Source organism: Garra rufa, chromosome 3 (assembly GCF_049309525.1).
Source record: "Garra rufa chromosome 3, GarRuf1.0, whole genome shotgun sequence".
Lineage (NCBI taxonomy): Eukaryota > Metazoa > Chordata > Actinopteri > Cypriniformes > Cyprinidae > Garra > Garra rufa.
The window spans coordinates 58189690-58209344 of NC_133363.1; the positions used below are offsets into that span (position 1 = coordinate 58189690).

The 19655-nt window shown below is 36.5% G+C and overlaps 1 protein-coding gene across 1 annotated transcript in view; it reads left to right on the forward strand.

Moving 5' to 3' along the window:
• Nucleotides 1–19655, forward strand: part of il16 (interleukin 16) — a 60359-nt gene that overhangs the window by 37987 nt on the left and 2717 nt on the right. Inside the window, exons 11-20 of the mRNA XM_073836445.1 lie at nt 2708–2927; nt 4925–5042; nt 7048–7180; nt 7340–7439; nt 9098–9594; nt 11511–11607; nt 12001–13195; nt 15565–15751; nt 16737–16838; nt 18604–18853. Of these exons, the coding sequence (XP_073692546.1) occupies nt 2708–2927; nt 4925–5042; nt 7048–7180; nt 7340–7439; nt 9098–9594; nt 11511–11607; nt 12001–13195; nt 15565–15751; nt 16737–16838; nt 18604–18853 (2899 nt within the window). The remainder of the gene's footprint in view (nt 1–2707; nt 2928–4924; nt 5043–7047; nt 7181–7339; nt 7440–9097; nt 9595–11510; nt 11608–12000; nt 13196–15564; nt 15752–16736; nt 16839–18603; nt 18854–19655) is intronic.

Below are 19655 nucleotides of genomic sequence, written 5' to 3' on the forward strand. Positions count from 1 at the left end.
TCTGTCGATCTGTCTATCTGTCGATCTGTCTATCTGTCGATCTGTCTATCTGTCTATCTGTCGATCTGTCGATCTGTCGATCTGTCTATCTGTCGATATGTCTATCTGTCGATCTGTCTATCTGTCGATCTGTCTATCTGTCTATCTGTCGATATGTCTATCTGTCGATCTGTCTATCTGTCTATCTGTCGATATGTCGATCTGTCTATCTGTCGATCTGTCTATCTGTCGATCTGTCTATCTGTCTATCTGTCGATATGTCTATCTGTCGATATGTCGATATGTCTATCTGTCGATCTGTCGATCTGTCTATCTGTCTATCTGTCGATCTGTCGTTCTAACTTACCAATTAATTTTTAGATTTTATTTCAGCTTTATATAAATGAATGATTTTTTAGTATAGTTTCTATGGTAATATGCTTATTTTTGCTGTAAATATAAAAATCATAATAAATTCTGATTTTATAATACATATTTCATTTCATAATTTAAACATAAAATGTATTAATTTTGAATTTTAGATTTTTTTTTTATATATTTAATAAGCATATTACCAAACTTATTTAGACAACACTAAAACAAAAAATATTTTTTAAAAAGCATTAATTTATATAGAGCTAAAAAAATCTAAAAATAAAATAAATTGTTATAATACAATTTTCTTAATTTTAACAAAACTGAATGATTTTTAATTTTAGATTTTTTAAGCATATTATGCAGTGTTTATTGTTACCATAAAACAATACTAAAAAATATATTTTTTTAGAAAATCAAGCTGAAATAAAAAAAACCTTTAATATAAATATTAGGGCCGGGACTTTAACGCGTTAATTTAGATTAATTAATTACACAAAAATAACGCGTTAAAATTTTTTAACGCATTTTAATCGCACTTAGTTTTGCACCGCGGAACGTTTCTCACAACGTTTCTCGGACCGATTATACTGGAGCACCAACTAGGGTTCAGACAAGCTGCGTCCGTCCTAAATAGTATATGTCCCAAATCGTAGTATGTTTAAAAAAGTATTTCAAAGATTCCCGGATGGTCTACTACTTAACGATCAATGCACACTCTAACGGCTAATACTGCCCACAACACACTGCGCCGTGAACGAGGATTCGATTAGAACTACAAACACGCATAAAAAGTGTTAAAAAACTACAAACATGGAGGATATGCGCGACCAACGGACAGGTAGAGAAAGGGGTTTGAGTGATAAATAATCAGTGTGTAACCTGATAAAAAATATTTTTTAAATGTTATCCGCGTTATATTCCATGTGCAGCAACATTTATAATGATTTGGTCATTTGGTTTGGTCATTAACGTTTAAATGCATAATTAAGCAAACACAAGAGCAGAGTTCTCGGCATGAAAGACTCGTTAAAGAATGTGCCTCTTCATTTCTCTCTAATACGGTAGGAAATTAAATTAAACTAAATGTAGATAATGTTAACTGTGATGATTGACAGGGCAGTTTAAACACTGACAGGATTCAGGTAACTAAGCAACAGAGCGTCTGTTAAAGAAGCAGTTATGACGAAGTAGTATGTCCCAAAGCTTGCCTACTATTCTGCTACATACTCAAAAGTATGTACTTTTCTTCACAAAAAGAGTACATACTTATAGGGCATAGTATAAGTAGGCGAATTGGGACGCAGCAAAACAAACCACAGTGAACATGGACAAAAAAGCTGATGAGACCGCTTTGGTTGGCCCTGTGGATGGGAAATTTTGTTATAAAAAACGAATGGATGGAAGCGCCGATAAGAGGATGGTTGTGTGCAAGCTATGCAACAAGGAATTTGCATATCACTGTAGCACATCGAGCCTATTGCTACACTTAATGGCAATATTGAACTGGTCTGTTGGACTTGGTTGAACAAAAATAAACAATATTTTGTTGCTTAAGCTTATGTATTCAGTCATTATTCAATGGTATACTAAAAATCCATGTAAAAATCTTACTTCTCACTGTTCTCAGGTCAAATATTTATATGCGATTAAAATGCGATTAATTTCGATTAATTAATTACAAAGCCTCTAATTAATTAGATTAATTTTTTTAATCGAGTCCCAGCCCTAATAAATATAAACATTTATATACATTTTATTTTAAATAAATATAAAAATCATAATAAATTATGATTTTATAATACAAATTTTATTTCAAACATAAAATGTATTAATTTTTAATTTTAGATTTTTATATTTACATTTTTTTGTTTTAATATTGTTTTTATGGTAACAATATACACTGCATAGTATGTTTATTTTTGCTGTAAATATAAAAATCTAAAATTCATTCAGTTTTATGTTTAAATTATGAAATTTGTATTATAAAATCATAATTTATTTTATTTATCTATCTAAATTTGTTTAATTTCATGAACTTTAATACTTTATGAATTCATGCAAAAAGTATAAAAAATATACAGTAACAATACAGTCCAATTCTTATAAAAGCAACCATAGTGAACAGGTTTTTTTTCCTTAAATGTAACACAAATATTAATATAATACTACAATATAATACTATAATATAGGAAATAAATATGCAAAAATTGCTACAATTAAATAAAGATTTATACAAAATACCTAAAAATGGCCCAATGTCTGCTGATTATGCCACCTAGACAACAGACAATAGATCTATTATTAATCTATCATGTTTTACCAGCAATAAACTGTGTTTGTCTTTCTGAAGCAAGTGAAGAAGGGTTTGTTAACGCTGGTGGTGAGGACCAGTCTGCGGGTTGGTGCCGTGCTGGGCAGCCATGGCCAGGTCTCTCAGTTATGCCGATCCAGATCTCTGAGCTCCAGCACCGGTATCAGTCGAGTCAGTGCTGATCTGGGAGACTATAACTGCCTCAATAATCCTGCAAAAGCCCAGGACAGAGTCATGATGGAGATCACACTACAGAAGGGTGAGTATCCAAATCTCATTCATTCGTCACATACATGCTGCTACAAAAGCAGTGAAATATTTAGTCTATCAGCTCTAACTGTGCAATGCTATAAGATTAAAATTCAATGTAGTTGAAAATGTTCTTATGAAAAGCTAATGCAATATTGTATGAACTAGTTTTATGATATTGCAATGATGATTTATTTTGCCTTTCGAAACTTGAAGACTTCAATGCATATAATTGCACAGCAAAAATGAGACGAGACGAGACTTGCTTCAGAATTGCTAGTTTTGTGTTTTACAGTAGCATGTTTTAATGACATGAGGATGAGGAAATGACAAACATTTAATTTAAGAATGGACTATCCCTGCATTTCTAATTTACACATTGCAATTGTTGGTTTGACTGGGTTAATGCAAATGGACACAACAAACTGTCTGGGGTGTGATAAACACTGTGATGAGCTCCAGCCAGCTGTTACTGAAGTTTCATGTCACACATCTATCAAGCACTTTCATTCTGAGCCTTTCACATAAATGTCTCCAGAGCTAAAACATATCTTATTTGTGTAGCTGCACAACAGCATAAATACAAATAAAAAAAAGAAATTTAGTTACTAAAAATACTTACCCGACAGTTGTCAGGTCTCTTTTCTTTAATCTTGTCTTAAAGTGATAGTTCACCCAATGATGAACGTTTTGTCATCCAGTTGTTTGATTTTCTCTCCTACAATGAAAAAAATTAGTGAAACGCACTGTCAAACTTCAAAAGGACAAAAACCATGATACAAATATTAAAATAGTCCGTTGTGTGTTGTATTTTGATGCTGTGCAATAGCTTTGTTTTAAAAAACAGACTTGCTAGTTAATATACAGCTTTCAAATGCCATCTTTAAACTCTTAACAAGATCATAAGCAGGCCTAGAACACTGGGGTGGAACAATGTTTTGGGGCATAAAACATAAATAAAGAACAGACCCCATGGGTAATGGTTTTTATTTAAAGGTATTAAATAAATCAAGGGATTCTAATGGATTTAGGGCAATAAAGAAAAAGAAAGAACAGTGAAATAACGTTTTTGGAAGGTAGACTAATCATTTTAAAATGTTTGCCAATATTTATTTTATATGCACCCATTCAACCTTATTTGTACGACTAATATGTTGAAACCGCCAAACAGAAAAATGCCTCTTGCCTCATTGCATTTCATTATGAATTAAATGGATCACAGAAGTGACAGCCTATATTTTCCATTCAAAATGCCCAAGTAGTTTGTGTCACTGGATATTACTGTTACTCATTTAACTTTCTTATTAAAATAGTTGCCATATATTTGGACTACAAAACCAGCCATAAGAGTCAAAATTTTGAAATTGATTTGTATACATCATCTAAAAGCAATTTGAAAATCAGGAATCTGAGGGTGCAAAAAAACCCAAATCTAAATATTGAGAAAATTGCCTTTAAAGTTGTCCAAATGAAGTGCTTAGCAATGCATATTACCAATTAAAACTTAAGTTTTGATATATTTACGGTAGAAAATGGACAAAATATCTTCAAGGAATATGATTTTTTTTTTTTATAATAATCATATTATTATTATCCTAATGATTTTTGGCATCAAAGAAAAATTTATAATTTTGACCCAAACAATGTATTTTTTGGCTTTTGCTACAAATACACCTGTGCCACTTAAGACTGACTTACATTTAGCTACTTAAATTTGACCTTGCACTCTTTCACTTAAGCAGTGAACTGAAATTTGTGCTCGATTTCTGTGAAAAGTTAAGCCCCACCTTCTTTTATTTGATTGATCTGTCATTTTGACATTGACAAGCACTGAGGCAGACCAGCCTAAAAATGTATTTTTAAAACATTTTGTCAAATTGTTAATATTGGAGGGGACAGTTTGGTCATTTCTAATTACTTTGCAACAGATAAACGATGCCTACAAACATGTGAGAACAAAGTTAACGTGTGAATATTTCTAAATGTGTGTTTTCTGCATTGGTTCAGAGTTTGGTGTAGGTTTAGGTATTGGCCTGTGCTGTGTACCTTCTGCTGCCGGCTGTCCGGGAATCTACATTCACACGCTGTCACCGGGATCAGTGGCCCACATGGATGGACGATTAAGGTCTGACACATCTTTAAAGTTGTTGCCAATAACATAAAATTTACAAATGTTTGTCTTGTTTCATAATCAGTCTAAATTTAAAGCAGAAGTTCACTTCCAGAATGAGTCTCCTGAAGTTTAGTCACCCTCATGTTCATGTCTTTCTTCAGTCGTAAAGAAATGAAGGTTTTTGAAGAAAACATTCCAGGATTTTTCTCCATATAGTGGACTTCAATGGGGCTTAATGGGTTGTAGGTCCAAATTGCAGTTTCAATGCCTCGTCAAAAAGCTCTACACGATCCCAGCTGAGGAATAAGGGTCTCATCTAGCAAAACGATCAATAATTTTCTAGGAAATATACAAATTTCTATACTTTCAAACCACAAATGCTCATCTTGAACTAGCTAGACCTCAAGCGTTATGTAATCACACCTTTCCAACGTGTGTGAAGTCACATCACAGAGCTAGTGCAAGACAAGCATTTGTGGTTAAAAAGTATATTTTTTAAGAAAATTTCACTAAATAAGACCCTTATTCCCCTGGCTGGGATCGTGTAGAGCCAATTCAAACTGCATTTTGCATCTTCAACCCGTTGATTCCAATCGAAGTCCACTATACGGAGAAAAATCCTGGAATGTTTTCCTCAAAAACCTTTGCGACTGATGAAAGAAAGACGTGAGCATCTTGGATGACATAGAGTTAGTAAACTATCAGGAAATGTTCCGGACGTGGAATTCTCTTTGACATAGTCATACAGTATACTATAAAAGCCCGTTTCCACCACTGAATTAAAAAAAAAAGGTAATTGCGACTTTTTATCTCACACTTTTTTCCTCAGAATTGTAAGATATAAACTCGTAGTTACGAGTTATAGAGTCCAGTTCTGAGGAGAAAAAAAGATTTCTGACTTTATAACTCACAATTGCAAGTTTATCTCACGCAATTCTGACTTAATTTCTTAGAATTGTGAGTTTATCTCAGAATTATGACTATAACTCACAATTGGGAGTTTATATTACCCAACTGCAACTTTATCTCTCAGAATTGTGATTTTATATCACGCAATTCTGAGCTTATAACTCGCAATTACAAGTTTACATCATGCAATTGAAACTTACTTCTCAGAATTGCGAGTTTATATCACGCAATTCAGAGTTTATAACTCACAATTGTGAGTTTATGTCTCACAATTCTGAGAGAAAAAAAAAAGGATTGTGAGATAAGTCGCAAAATTTTTTTTGTTTCTATTCAGTGGCAGAATATAGTATACAGTATATGATTCATGGGAGAGAAAAAAATCCACCTACCTGTAGGCGGCAAAAATATAGTTAGATATTATTATGCACCCTTTGAAACAATGTTCTCCATTCACAAAGTTGAAATAATTTTGATAATGTCTTTACTTATAGTTATAAATAAAACGAAGATTACTGGAGTATGTTTTACAAGAAAATACTAATTCAGTTGATCTACTTTTGTTTCTTTCTTTGCGAAATGTACAAGTTCTGAGTAAAAATTGTTTAAGTGCACGGCTAAATTAAGAAAAAAAAAATCCATGCATTTAGTTTACAATAATAACAGTTTGTTAACACGCCTAAAACAATTATGTCCAATTATGTCACAATTATTAAGGTAATATAAATTGATTGTACATAATGCAATTATGTTGTGACAAAATGTTGGATTAGCAAAATTAACGAAGGTAATCTGGTCTGGTTTTATTAAAGCAAAAACAAGTAAATCGATGTTTAGAGATGTTTAGGGTAGACATGTTTCCACAATGTTTTAATTTTAAAATGAGCATGTATTTAGCTGAAAATGTAGCTTTTCTCAAAGTTGAAGTTGGGCACTCATACTTTTTGCAAAGCATAATATATAAACTGCACATCATGTTATAAATGGCAGCATTCTCATAGTGTGGTTTCGAGACAGTTTTTACAACTAACCGAACTGCAGCGCTGTGAATTGTTGTAATAATGTGTGTGGTTGCTGGGATGTTAGTAAGTCGTATGGGAATGTTTGTCAGATGTGGCGATGAGATCATGGAGATCAATGACACGGTGGTTTGCAACATGACGTTGAACGATGTGTACACGGTTCTGAGTCAGTGCAGCCCGGGACCGGTTCAGATCATCATCAGTCGACACCCCGACCCAAAAGTAAGTCTGCTTTCCATCCTTGAATATAAAACACAAGCTGTGCTAAGACAATTTACACTTCATTACGGCTGTGATCAGTCAAGCCTCCACTTTTGTCTTAATAGCTAGATGTAAGTTGTCAGAGAGTGCTAAAATGCTATAAATTGCATGTGTTTGAAGGTTTCAGAGCAGCAGCTGAACGAGGCCATCGCTCAGGCGGTGGAGCACAGCAGACTGAGGAGAGACAGGAGTCAGTGGAGTATGGACGGATGTAACAGTAGTGAGTTATTGATCTTTTGTTTGCTCTGAAATCAGTCATTTCCAAAGCCTGTTTCACACATCCTGCATCTGCAGTGCAGATTTGAAGCAATCTTACAGCGTAATTGCAACTGTAACTGCAAAGAGAATCTCTTTTATTAATGGCCTTAAAATTACAACCGATAGTGGATCAACATTATCATGAAATCTGATTAATATTACGAGGTCCACAATTGCATCCACATGGTAATGCGTCGTTGAGGTGGTTGTGTTTAGATTCAGTCATATTTCCTGAAAAAATGGTGTTTGTGTGCTGCTTAAGCCGAGTTATGCTTTACTTACAAGTGAGAACCCAAGGCTCATGACTTGGACTAAAAAAAGGCTAATTTAATATGAAGAATAACATTGCCCACCTGAGACATGGTTCAAATAATTTCCAACATGACTTGCAGGGTGACTAAGATATTTAATGTTTCTTAAGAAAGACTTTTCTGCTCATGAAGGCTGCATTTATTTAATAAATAATACAGAAAAAACTTTAATATTGTGAAATATTATTTTAATTTAAAATAGTGGTTTTCTATTTTAATACACATTAAAATAGAATTTATTCCTGCATTGCAAAGCTGAATTTTCAGCATCATTGCATCAGTCTTCAGTGTGTCATGATCCTTCTAAAATTATTCTCATATGCTGAATTATTATCAGTGTTGGAAACAGTTGTGCTGTTGGAACCTGTTTTTTAAAGTATAGTTAAATAAAGTAAAGTTAAGAAGAACAGAATTTATAATAAAAATCTTTTGTAACAATATAAACTACTATTTAAAAGTTTGTGGTCAGTACATTTGAATTCTTTTAAAGAAAAATACTTTTATTCACCAAGTATGTGTTAAATTAATCAAAAGTGATAGCAAAGACTTATATTGTTAGAAAAGATTTCTATTTTGAATAAATGCTGTACTTTTTAAAAATTGTATTCATCAAATAATGTTGAAAAAAGTATTAAGCAGCACAACTGTTTCCAACATTGATAATAAGTAATAAATCTGCATATTAGAATGATTTCTGAAGGATCATGTGACACTGAAGACTGAAGTAATGATGCTGAAAATTCAGCTTTGCATCACAGCAATAAATTATATTTTAAAATATATTAAAATAGTAAACCATTATTTTAAATTGCATTAATATTTAATAATATTACTGTTTTTTTTCTGTATTTTTGATCAAATAAATGCATGCAAGGTAAATATAATTGTCAAATAAAATTATACAAATTAAATGTATGTATATATAATTAATAATAATATTTTTCTATTAAAAAGGTATAAAAATTAACAATTATATATTGTACTTTGAGTGCAATATTGTGCAAACCAGAGTAAAATATTAATCTGTTTGAATAATATTAATTAAAAAGATTGGTACCCATTGGAAATCTGAATACATTATTATTATCGTTATTATTATTTTATTACATTATTTCATTAATCATATAATCATATACATGTCATGGAAATCCAAAAAGTGTGGGAACCCTGGACTTGACTCAAAAGCTCATGTCTTCTACATCTCTTGTTTCCTGTTGTCAAATGTTTGTACAAAATGAACTTGTCCTCGATGACTCTACTCTAAAGACTATTATGCAATTGATTAAAGTATCTGTGTATCTGATCTCAGGTCTAAGGAGATCCGAAGCCTGTTCCCACAGCAGACAGAAGTGCATCCGCTGTCTGGACCGGAGCACGAGTCAGCTGACCTGTAGACGAGCACAGAAACCCATGATCCGATCGTGCAGCGAGGGCGCCTACAGCCAGCGCTGTATCCCAGCCAGCGCCACCACTCAATCCTTCCTCGAACCGGAGCACGTCTCCAGAGTACAGAGCATGGACATTTCTTTAACAACCAACAGTGAAAACACACTGTCTCCAGCCTCATTCACAGATGACGACTATAACATTCCCTATAAATGTCCAATGAATTACACTGGACAAAAAACATTAGATGTGCACGCAGGTGTGGCGAGGAGCGCCACGCAAGGAGCAGCAAACCAGGCGCGGAGGTACTGCAGACGACAGGAAGTCAGCAGTCAGGAAGCACTGACTGATTCGAGCGGATCTAGCCAAGGTTCACCAGTGAAAGACGAAGATATCTTGCTGTCTCAAAGCAACTGCCAGGTAGGGTTAGTCAAATTTATGAAATGCACTATTTTTATATATATATAAAAAGATTTGTTTGGCTAAATTAAAATGTTTGTTTTTTTATTTCTTTATGTAGGTTTGCACATCAATACATATCAGTGAAGTTATGCCTAATAAATGTACTACATACAGGATTTAAATTGAAAAAGCATTGCATATTACACCACTGCCTTTTTGCTCTCTGTCAAAGAGACTGTTTACAAGTAGGCGGTTTGCACTTTAAGATGCATTGCCCATAAATGGAAGTTGAGTGAGTCAAGAAATGATTGGCTTAACTGCAACCCTTGCCTTATTGGCACATTTTTCACGGGTTTCGCATGAGAACATCTTGCACCATCAGTGCGCACGTGAGCAGCTGTAATAGTTGAGAAAGTTAAAAGAGAATGGGCATTAATTTTTTTAAAATATTTTTGACTGGATTTTTGAATGCATCTGACTGGAAAGCAAACAGAAATGCATAATTGTAGACATAACATTATCTATCCACATTATCTGTGTTTCAATGTAAGCAATTTCCGATAAAATGAGGAAATTGTTCAACAGGGTGACTGTCCTCATCATGATCTGTGAAAAACAGAAATGTGTCAAATTTAACGACAATAGAAAGTATAGTTTAAATACAATGCCTTTATCTAATGGTATTTATTTTTACATCTTGAAATATATAAAAAATAATCATTAAAGTAATTCTGTTACTTGACTGATTTGGTGGAGTGATGGTATCTCTTGAAGCTACTTGAACGATTGCCTAATCGGGACCATAACAGGAAGTGACTGAGACATTTTCAAGTTTTTAAAGGTGTACTCAGTTACACAAAAGCAAACAATTTCAGTGCCATTGCAGAAATGCATTATTTAATTCATTTCGTTTAATTTATTCTGCACCATAAAAGGGGGTCAACCAGATAAAATGCCGTATTTAGCTGTTCAGATTACAGTGAATATTTTTTGCACACCATCATTAGTGCCCCTGGACCACAAAATCAGTCTTAAGTGGCATGGGTATATTTGTAGCAATAGCCAAAAATACACTGTATGTGTCAAAATTTTTGTTTTTTATTTATTTATAAATAATCAGGATATTAAGCAAAGACCATGCCCCATGAAGATATTTTGTACGTTTCCTACCGTAAATATATAAAAACTTAATTTTTGATTAGTAATATGCAGTGCTAAGAACTTCATTTGGACAAGATAAAGCAATGTTTTTGCACCCTCGGATTCCAGATTTTCAAATAGTTGTATCTCGGCCAAATATTGTCCTATCATAACAAACCAAACACCAATGGAAAGCTTATTTATTCAGATTTCAGATGGACCCTTATGATTTGTTTTGTGGTCCGGGGTCACATTTGTCATGCCACAAGATCATTAAAATGAACTAGTGAAACGCTTGAAAAATGGGGACATTTACACACTTTTTTGTATACATTTCCTTCACAAATATATACATTTGAACCTAAATAGACATTTATTTTACAGTGACTATCTTTTCTATCCTTTATTGCCTCACACAATCTTTTATTGTCTCTCCACATGCATCTAGTTTTTCTGCAGTCTGTACAGGGCTTTGAGAAAGATCTCAAGGCTTCTGTTTAAGGATGTACGTAGAAATTCATGCTACCTCTTTCTGGACGTGTTCGTGTCAGTGTTTGATGACTCTGAATATGAATCTGTGTGCACTTGTATTTGCACAATAGTGCATCTTTTTGTCATATGTGTGATTCAGAAATTGAAATGCTTGAGTGTTTGGCATGAGGCATGGCTCTAGTGTGTGTATACATGCCTGTGTTTCTGTGTGCATGACGAAATGATGCCGAATGCATTTCTACACCTTTTCGAATTCTTTGTAAGACTCAAACTCAGCCAACCATTTCCTGTTTTTGTGACAGGAAGTGGTTGAACGCGCAGAAGTCGGAACTAAAGCATCTGCCTGTATCTCTGAGCCTAAAAGTGACTCAACACACAGAAGGCACAGACAGCACAGAGGTACGTTAAGCTGAAATACACCTACTACTGGTTAATTTTTTTTAATTTGACAAAAAGATAAACGTATGTCATGTAGGTTGCATAACTTAGATTTAGATATTTATATTATTCTAAGGAAGTTCGAAAAACATATACTGAAACTTTTCATTTCCTGATTCAGCTGATAACATTGAGTTCCACTATCCTAATTGATTTTTTTCCTTTGAAGAAAATATTTTTTATTTTCTTTGAAAGATTCATATTATAGTTGTTCTATTTTTGAATGAAAATGCAACAATTGTGACAAGTATTGGATGTGAGGCAGCATGTGAGTTAGTTCTCACTTTGCGCTTCTCTGTTCGACAGCTCATTGAAAGGAAATTAAAAGGACATGTGAACACTATTATGTTACAGGTCCAGAGTCTACAGTGTGTAGTCCGGGTAAGCGTGTTGGACTGAGACGCCAGGCGCGTTTGGAGGTCAGTACAGATCAACCACTTGACCCCTGGGTAAAGCTGACTGACAGCCCAGAGAACCAGTCCTACTGCTGCAGAACCATGAGTGACCATAATGGAGATAGTGAGTTGAACGGCACAGCCTCTGAAACCACAAACACCATCTCAGACTCCAATTCTGAGCAAGCTCCCAATGTCAAAAAAGGGCCTCCGGTGGCTCCAAAGCCTGCATGGGCACGTCAGAGCATTAAGAACATTAAGTCTGGGAAACCGATAACAGAAGCTTTGAAGCAACCGGATAACAGGAGCCACGATACGGGCAGGACCTTTGGGATTAGTCTGAGGTCTGCTTCATCAGGAGCCAATTTGTCAATCAGGCAGAAGATCAGCTCGTTTGAGACTTTCTCAAGTTCCGATGGAGCCGAAAGGCCTAGCAGGCGACTGGCCCCAACTGCATCTCTCCCTCCAATGGAGAAGACTGCTAAAACCTCATCCGCAGACTACAGCAATGCAGGGAGAACTAAGGTTACCACGAGCGACTTACACAATAACGATGAGTGCCAGTCTGCACCGACAATTTCAGCCACCACCCAGCCTCCAGAAGAAGAAAAGCAGCAACCAGCTTCCCTCGGTGCAGATATCATTACAGAGCCCCATCCAGCAGAGGAAGAAAAACAATCAGCTGAGCCATGTAAGCTGATCCCTGCTGAGGAACCTGCAAAAGAGCTTCCACCTGTTACAGAGACAGAGCAAGAGTCCTTACCTTCACAAGAGGATTCGCCCTCTTCAAGCCACGTCCCAAGGAGATCGAGCAGCTCAAAGGAGGGACCCACAGAAAAAACTGAAGGTGCAGGAACTCACGCAGTGAGCTTGAGGACCCGGAGCCTACCCCTCAGTCCCTCTTCAGATGCCCCCATCTCAAGCGGCTTGGACGGGGAGAGCCTGGGGATCATCTTGTCCTTCAGCAATCAAGTGTCCAATGCTTTGATGCGATCCATGCAGTCCCTTCCGCAGTCCCCTTGTATTCGGTTTGGGAACCCCTGGAGCGCCCCACCAGGATCCCTGCTTGATGACGCAATAGAGGAAGACTCTCCTGGTGAAAAGCACCCACCTTCGCCAGCACTAGAAAGCAGCGAAAAGGGTTTCTCTGTAAGGTATGCAACTTATCCAAGCATATTATCTTTGAAAACGTTGTAGGACAAATGCACTTGGAAGATAAAAGCGTTTGGGGTATAATTACACGTTGTGTAGTGTTGTGTTGGCCGGTGGTACAGGATAAGATCACTTGCAGGGACTGGAGCCAACAATGTCAGCTTCTTTCAAGTCAAGAACTGGCTGTACGATAAAAGCATTGCAGAGTTTTGAATCATTCAGGAATCTGTTTTAAATAAACAAGAAGTGGAAATGCAGCTCTTTTGAGTTAGTCAAACAACAGACCATTTAATGCTAATGTCTTGCAAGCTCTCATACCAGTTCTTATCACAGTTAGAAAAAAAACACTTTCCTGTCATGCACGTTGAGCTCAAGTAGTCTACAGATGTGGTGAGATGTTAGTAAATTGGCTATAACATGTGTAAGTGAAACATAAAATTAGCTTGTAGTTCGGGGAAGTTTAAGGCTGGCCACACGCTCAAAGATTTTAAGTCCAATTTTGAGCCTGAGTTGCACCACCAAACAATCTGGTGGGATGTGACCTGATTCAAGGCTTGCAGCAGAATAAAAATTTCCTGATAATTTACTCACCCCCATGTCATCCAAGATGTTAATTTAAATTTCTTCAGTCGAAAAGAAATTAAGCTTTCCAGGATTCTTCTTAATATAGTGGACTTCAATGGGAGCCAAAGGGTTAAAGGTCCAAATTCCAGTCTTAATGCAGCTTTAAGCGTCTCTACACGATTCCGTCCGAATAAGGGTCTTACATAGCAAAACAATTGGTCATTTTCTAAAAAAATAATATAAAAAATGATATACTTTTTATCCACAAATTCTCGTCTTGCAGTAGCTATGCCATGCGCACCTTCGACTTCACACATTGCTTAATCATTTTGGAAAGGTCATGCACGGTTAGTTCTTCATCTGTGTGCTTCGGTTAAAAAATGTAGGGTAGGAAAAACTCTATCTCATTTAATCCTCCAAGTTCAAATTTGACCAACATCACTGTTTTACCTTTTTTTGTAAAGGGCGTTTGACTTTCTTTGCATGTTCGCTTTGTAATCACAAGTGTAACTCTTAACCCCAATTAAAAACACCTAAACCAGTTAATCAAGGTCTTATTAGGCATAATATAAGCTTTCAGGCTGGTGTGTTGAGGCAAGTTGGACCTAAATTCTGCAGGACAGTTGCCCTCCAGGACCGAGTTTGGACACCCCTGTGTCTAATGTATCCCAGGCCTAAGTTATCCAATCCTGCAAGTTGAGGGCCACTCTCCTGCACAGTTTAACTGTGACAGGCAAGTTGGACCTGAACTCTGCAGGACAGTGGGTTTGGACAATCCTGGTCAAGTGTGTCCCAGGCATAAGTTGTCCTATCCTGCTCCTGAAGGGCCACTGTCCTGCAGAGTTTAGCTTCAACCATAATTAAACCCACCTGATGGAGCTAATCAAGGTATGTGGATCCTTTACAAGACAATTTAATGCAGGTGCGTTGGAGATGCACTCTGTAGGATGTAAGCCATCCAGGAGCAGGATTGGACACTCTTGCTCTAAAACAGGGATGCCCAAACTCAGTCCTAGAGGGCCGTTGACCTGGAGAGTTTATTTCCAACTTGCCTCAACACACCTGTCTGAAGTTTTCTATTATGCCTAGTAAGAGCTTGATTAGTTAGTTCAGGTGTGTCTAACTGGGGTTGGAGCTAAGCTCTGCAGGACAACAGCCCTCTAGGACTGAGTGTGGTCTGCTCTAGAACCAACATTGTCTTGGCAGTGTCTCAAAAGAAGGTTGATGGGTTGAATAGGCAGTGGTTCCCAACCATGCCCCCACCCCAGCACTGCACATTTTGTCTGTCTCCTTAATGAATTGCACCTGATTTAGCTCATCAGATAGAGTAGAGCAGGGGTCACCACACTTGGTCCTGGGGGGCCGGTGTCCTACAGAGTTTAGCTCCAACCCTAATCAAACACACCTGAACCAGCTAATCAAGGTCTTAATATGTATACTTGAAACTTCCAGGCAGGTGTGTTGAGGCAAGTTGGAGCTAAACTCTGCAGGACACCGGCCCTCCAGGACTGAGTTTGTTGATCCCTGGAGTAGAGACTCCCAAGTCCTAGTTCAAAATATGCAGTTTTGAAGGGGCAGGAACATGGCTGGGAGCCACTGGTCAAGAACAGGGACACCTTCCTACAGACTAGTCCTGCTCCAATTCATATTTTTTAAGTACTCTTGAGCACCTTAGTTAGCTGGTTCAGGTGTGTTTGATCAGAGTTGGAACTGAACTCTTCAGGATGTTTGTCCTTTAGGAACAATGTTGGCTACTTCCGGTCAAAGGCACTTTCAATCAAGCTAACTTTTATCTCTCTGTCTACAGCTTGGCTAAACTGAGAAAGCGTACCATCGAGCGAGGGGAGGAGTGCGAGAAGGAGGAATGGAAACCTGAACGACCGCTTACTTCAGCCTCAGATGTCTGTGCCCAATCCATGCTCTCAGCTCTTCCGCCAGATGAAATTCAACGGATGATCCAGGAAGTTAAGGATCTGGATGAAGACACGCTAAGGGTAGGTTTAGCTCTGGTTTGATAATCATAGAGCCGATACAACAAAGTATATGCTGTTGGCTATTGTCTGCCGCTGATTACTTCCACATCCTGTTCCGCTAACCTGAATATGTATGAGAGGTGAGACAGAGGAACATTCGGTTCTCTATTACAAAAAAGGTCAGTGAGCTTTCTTTTGTGTGCTGCTGCATTCTGAAGCTCACTTACTAGCAGAGTTGTATTTAAAAAATATAAGATATGCATCTATTGGTCAAGAGTGCGACTTCCTCACCATAGCAGTGTTGCAATGCCCCTCTTGGGTGTATTTTGTTGCACTGTTTTGCATTTATGACCAATTCCTTGATCAATAATCCTCTGCCACATTTTCTGTCTGCAGTTACACAGCTATCTATATTCCTTCTGGTTAATGAAGTGAGTTACGCTACATACGTGCCCTTGGACATTATGTGCTTTGTGCTGTAGGAGCAAAATGCAGATAAAGAGGAAGTGGCAATATTTTGCAGAAACTTCTTGAGGGCATGCCAGCTTTATAAATAAGGGAACAACTGTAAAAGCTATCCAAGATGAGTGGTTAGCTGTGTTGATCTACTTACCCTAGCAGGGCTACACATTTAGACAAGTGTCATCTTTTAAGACAGTGCCAGATGCTTATGTGATTTGAACAAAATAATTATTAATGAGATTCTTATGTGCTATTTAACACTAAGGAAGGCAGTACCTCTATATTTCTTTCAAAACTGCATGATGTAATAGTATGGGAACAGGATCCAGCCGGCCTGGAAATCATCAGTGAGGCAGCTGTGCTTAAAAAAGCGATAAACCAGTGTTCTCAAATGCAGATTGTTCTTCAGCATGTTTTAGAATAACAACTATGCTAAATGCATTAGAGTACTGAAATTCAGTTTACTGTACAAAGATACAAAGGTTGTTTGAACCACCAAATACTCTATAAACAAGGCTGATTTGGATTTCTTAATGTCCATTAGCAACTGGAAGACATCCATGTTGTGATTCTACATAAAGAAGAAGGAGCTGGCTTGGGTTTCAGCATTGCTGGCGGTATTGATCTGGAGAACAAAGCAACTACAGTGAGTGACGTCTCTGTATCTCCATAAACCACACACCACAGCTTATCTAATTCACCTGTCAAGAGGAGACACAGCCTCTTCAGTTTTGTCATCATTTGTATGTGAAGATTGGTATTGTTTTCTTGCTTCCCTGAAACACAAAACAAGATCTTAGGCAGAATGTCCAAGCTTCAAATACATGTGATCAATTAAAAATGGTGCATTTAGATCAGGTTTGACAACACTGACAATAATCGTCCCCTTTCCTGTAGGTTTCAAATTTATTTTTGGACATGAAATGTAAAATCTATGTCAGAAGGGACACTTTTCAGTGTGCAAAAGACTGAAATATTAAAAGGTTTCTTTTTCTAAAGCTGTTGTATGTCACATCGGTCTACTTCCGGAGGCCTTTTTTGAGCTTTTGTTGTATTTACAGCTCAAACGTCAAAAAGTTTACGCACACCTTGCAGAATCTGCAAAATGTTAATTGTTTTACCAAAATAAGAGGGATCATACAAAATGCATGGTATTTTTTATGTAGTACTGATGTGAATAATATATTTCACATAAAAGACAATTACAAATAGTACATAAGAGAAAATAATAATTGAATGTATAAAAATTATACTGTTCAAAAGTTTACATACACTTGATTCTTAATACTGTGTTGTTACCTGAATGATCCACAGTTGTTTTTTGTTTAGTGATAGTTGTTCATGAGTCCCTTGTTTGTCCTGAACAGTTAAAACTAACCAATGTTCTTTAGGAAAATCCTTCAGGTTCTACAAATACTTTGGTTTTTCAACATTTTTGTGTATGTGAAGCCTTTCCAACAATGACTGTATGATTTTGAGATCCATCTTTTCACACTGAGGACAACTGAGGGACTCATATGCAACTATTACAGAAGGTTCAAACGCTCACTCATGTTCCAGAAGGAAACATGATGCATTAAGAGCTGGGGGTGAAAACTTTTGGAATTTGTAAATTTAACTTCTTTTGTCTTCTGGGAAACATGTAAGTATCTTCTGTACTTTCTGAAGGGCAGTACTAAATTAAGAAAAAAAAAAAAATCATATTTAGCCAAAATAAGAAAAATGTACACATTTTCATTCTGTTCAAAAGTTTTCACCCCCCACTCTTAATGCATTGTTTCTCCTTCTGGAGTATCAGTGAGTGTTTGAACCTTCTGTAATAGTTGCATTTAAGTCCATCAGTTGTCCTCTGTGTCAAAAGATGAATCTCAAAATCATTTTTGTTGGGGACCTGAAGGATTTTTCTGAAGAACAGCGGGCAGTTTAACTGTTCAGGACGATCAAGGGACTCCTGAACAACTATCACTAAACAAAAAAAAAACACATCTGTGGATCATTCAGGTAACAACACAGTATTAAGAATCATTGTATGTAAACTTTTGGACAGGGTTATTTTTTATGGACTATATGTAAAGTCTTTTACGTGAATTTGTGAAATATCTTATTCAGGTCAGTATTACATAAAAAAAAAATACCATGCATTTTGTATGATCACTCTTATTTTGGTAAAATAATTAACATTTTACAGATTCTTCAAGGTATATGTAAACTTTTGACCTCAACTGTATATTTTACAGTTTTAACAGAGCATAACAGACTTTCAAAAACATTTTAAGATCTTATAGGACATAGTTGCAATCTTCCAATGATTCCACTGTAGCTATAAATCCAAAATGTATACAATTAATGCTGGCAAAGAACAGAGTACATTAATTATATATATAAATATGTACCCACTCATGTACCTTCAGGTTCACAGGGTGTTTCCCAGTGGTCTGGCTGCTCAGGAGGGCACCATTGAAAGAGGAGATGAGGTGCTGTCCATTAACGGTCAAACTCTAAAAAACGTCACGCACAGCGACGCCACGGCGATTCTCAGGCAGGCCCGCACCATGAAGCAGGCTGTGATAGTGGTATCCAAGAACAAAGACGCAGAAGGGAAAGGAGGCACTAACGCTAATGAGTCCAGCTGCAGCAGCGGGGCAGAGAGCAGCGTCACAGGTGGGGGCCAACATTACTGACGTCAGCACAGCAATGGCTTTCATGTGTAATGTCAACATTTAATAGGGCACAAAAGGAATACAAAACTACAACTGAAGTCAAATAAAAACCCTATTTGAACTGGACTAGTTTCTCGTGAGGAAGAGAATTCATGTTTTACAGATGGACTAATTCTGTCCAAATCTGACACGTCAGTTGCTCTTGTGCAATTTTGGAGGAAATTGCAGAGAAATTTTAGTTTTAGATTAACTCAGATGGAATATAATTTTTTCACAGTGCTTTGTAACTAAAGCCAGATTTCTTATGGATTTATATCTTAAACAGCTGGCGTTCAAAATCAAATTTAGTGGGTTTTATGATATATAATGTGACCCTGGACCACAAAACCAGTCATAATTTAACATTTTTGACATTTATACTACATCTGGAAGTTTAATAAACAAGCTTTCCATTGATATTTGGTTTGTTAGGATAAGACAATATATGGCGGAGATACAACTATTTGAAAATCTGGAATCCGAGGGTGCAAAAAAAAATCGAAATATTGAGAAAATTGCATTTAAATTTAAACTTAGCAATGCATATTACTAATCAAAAATGAAGTTTTGATATATTTACAGTAGGAAATTTACAAAATATCTTCGTGGAACATGATCTTTACTTAATATCCTAATGATTTTTGGCATAAACGCAAAAATGTATCATTTTGACCCATACAATGTATTTTTGCCTACTGCTACAGGCTAAATACTGGTCCAGGGTCACATGTTTGGATGCACTATGTTAATAGTCATTTAGAAAA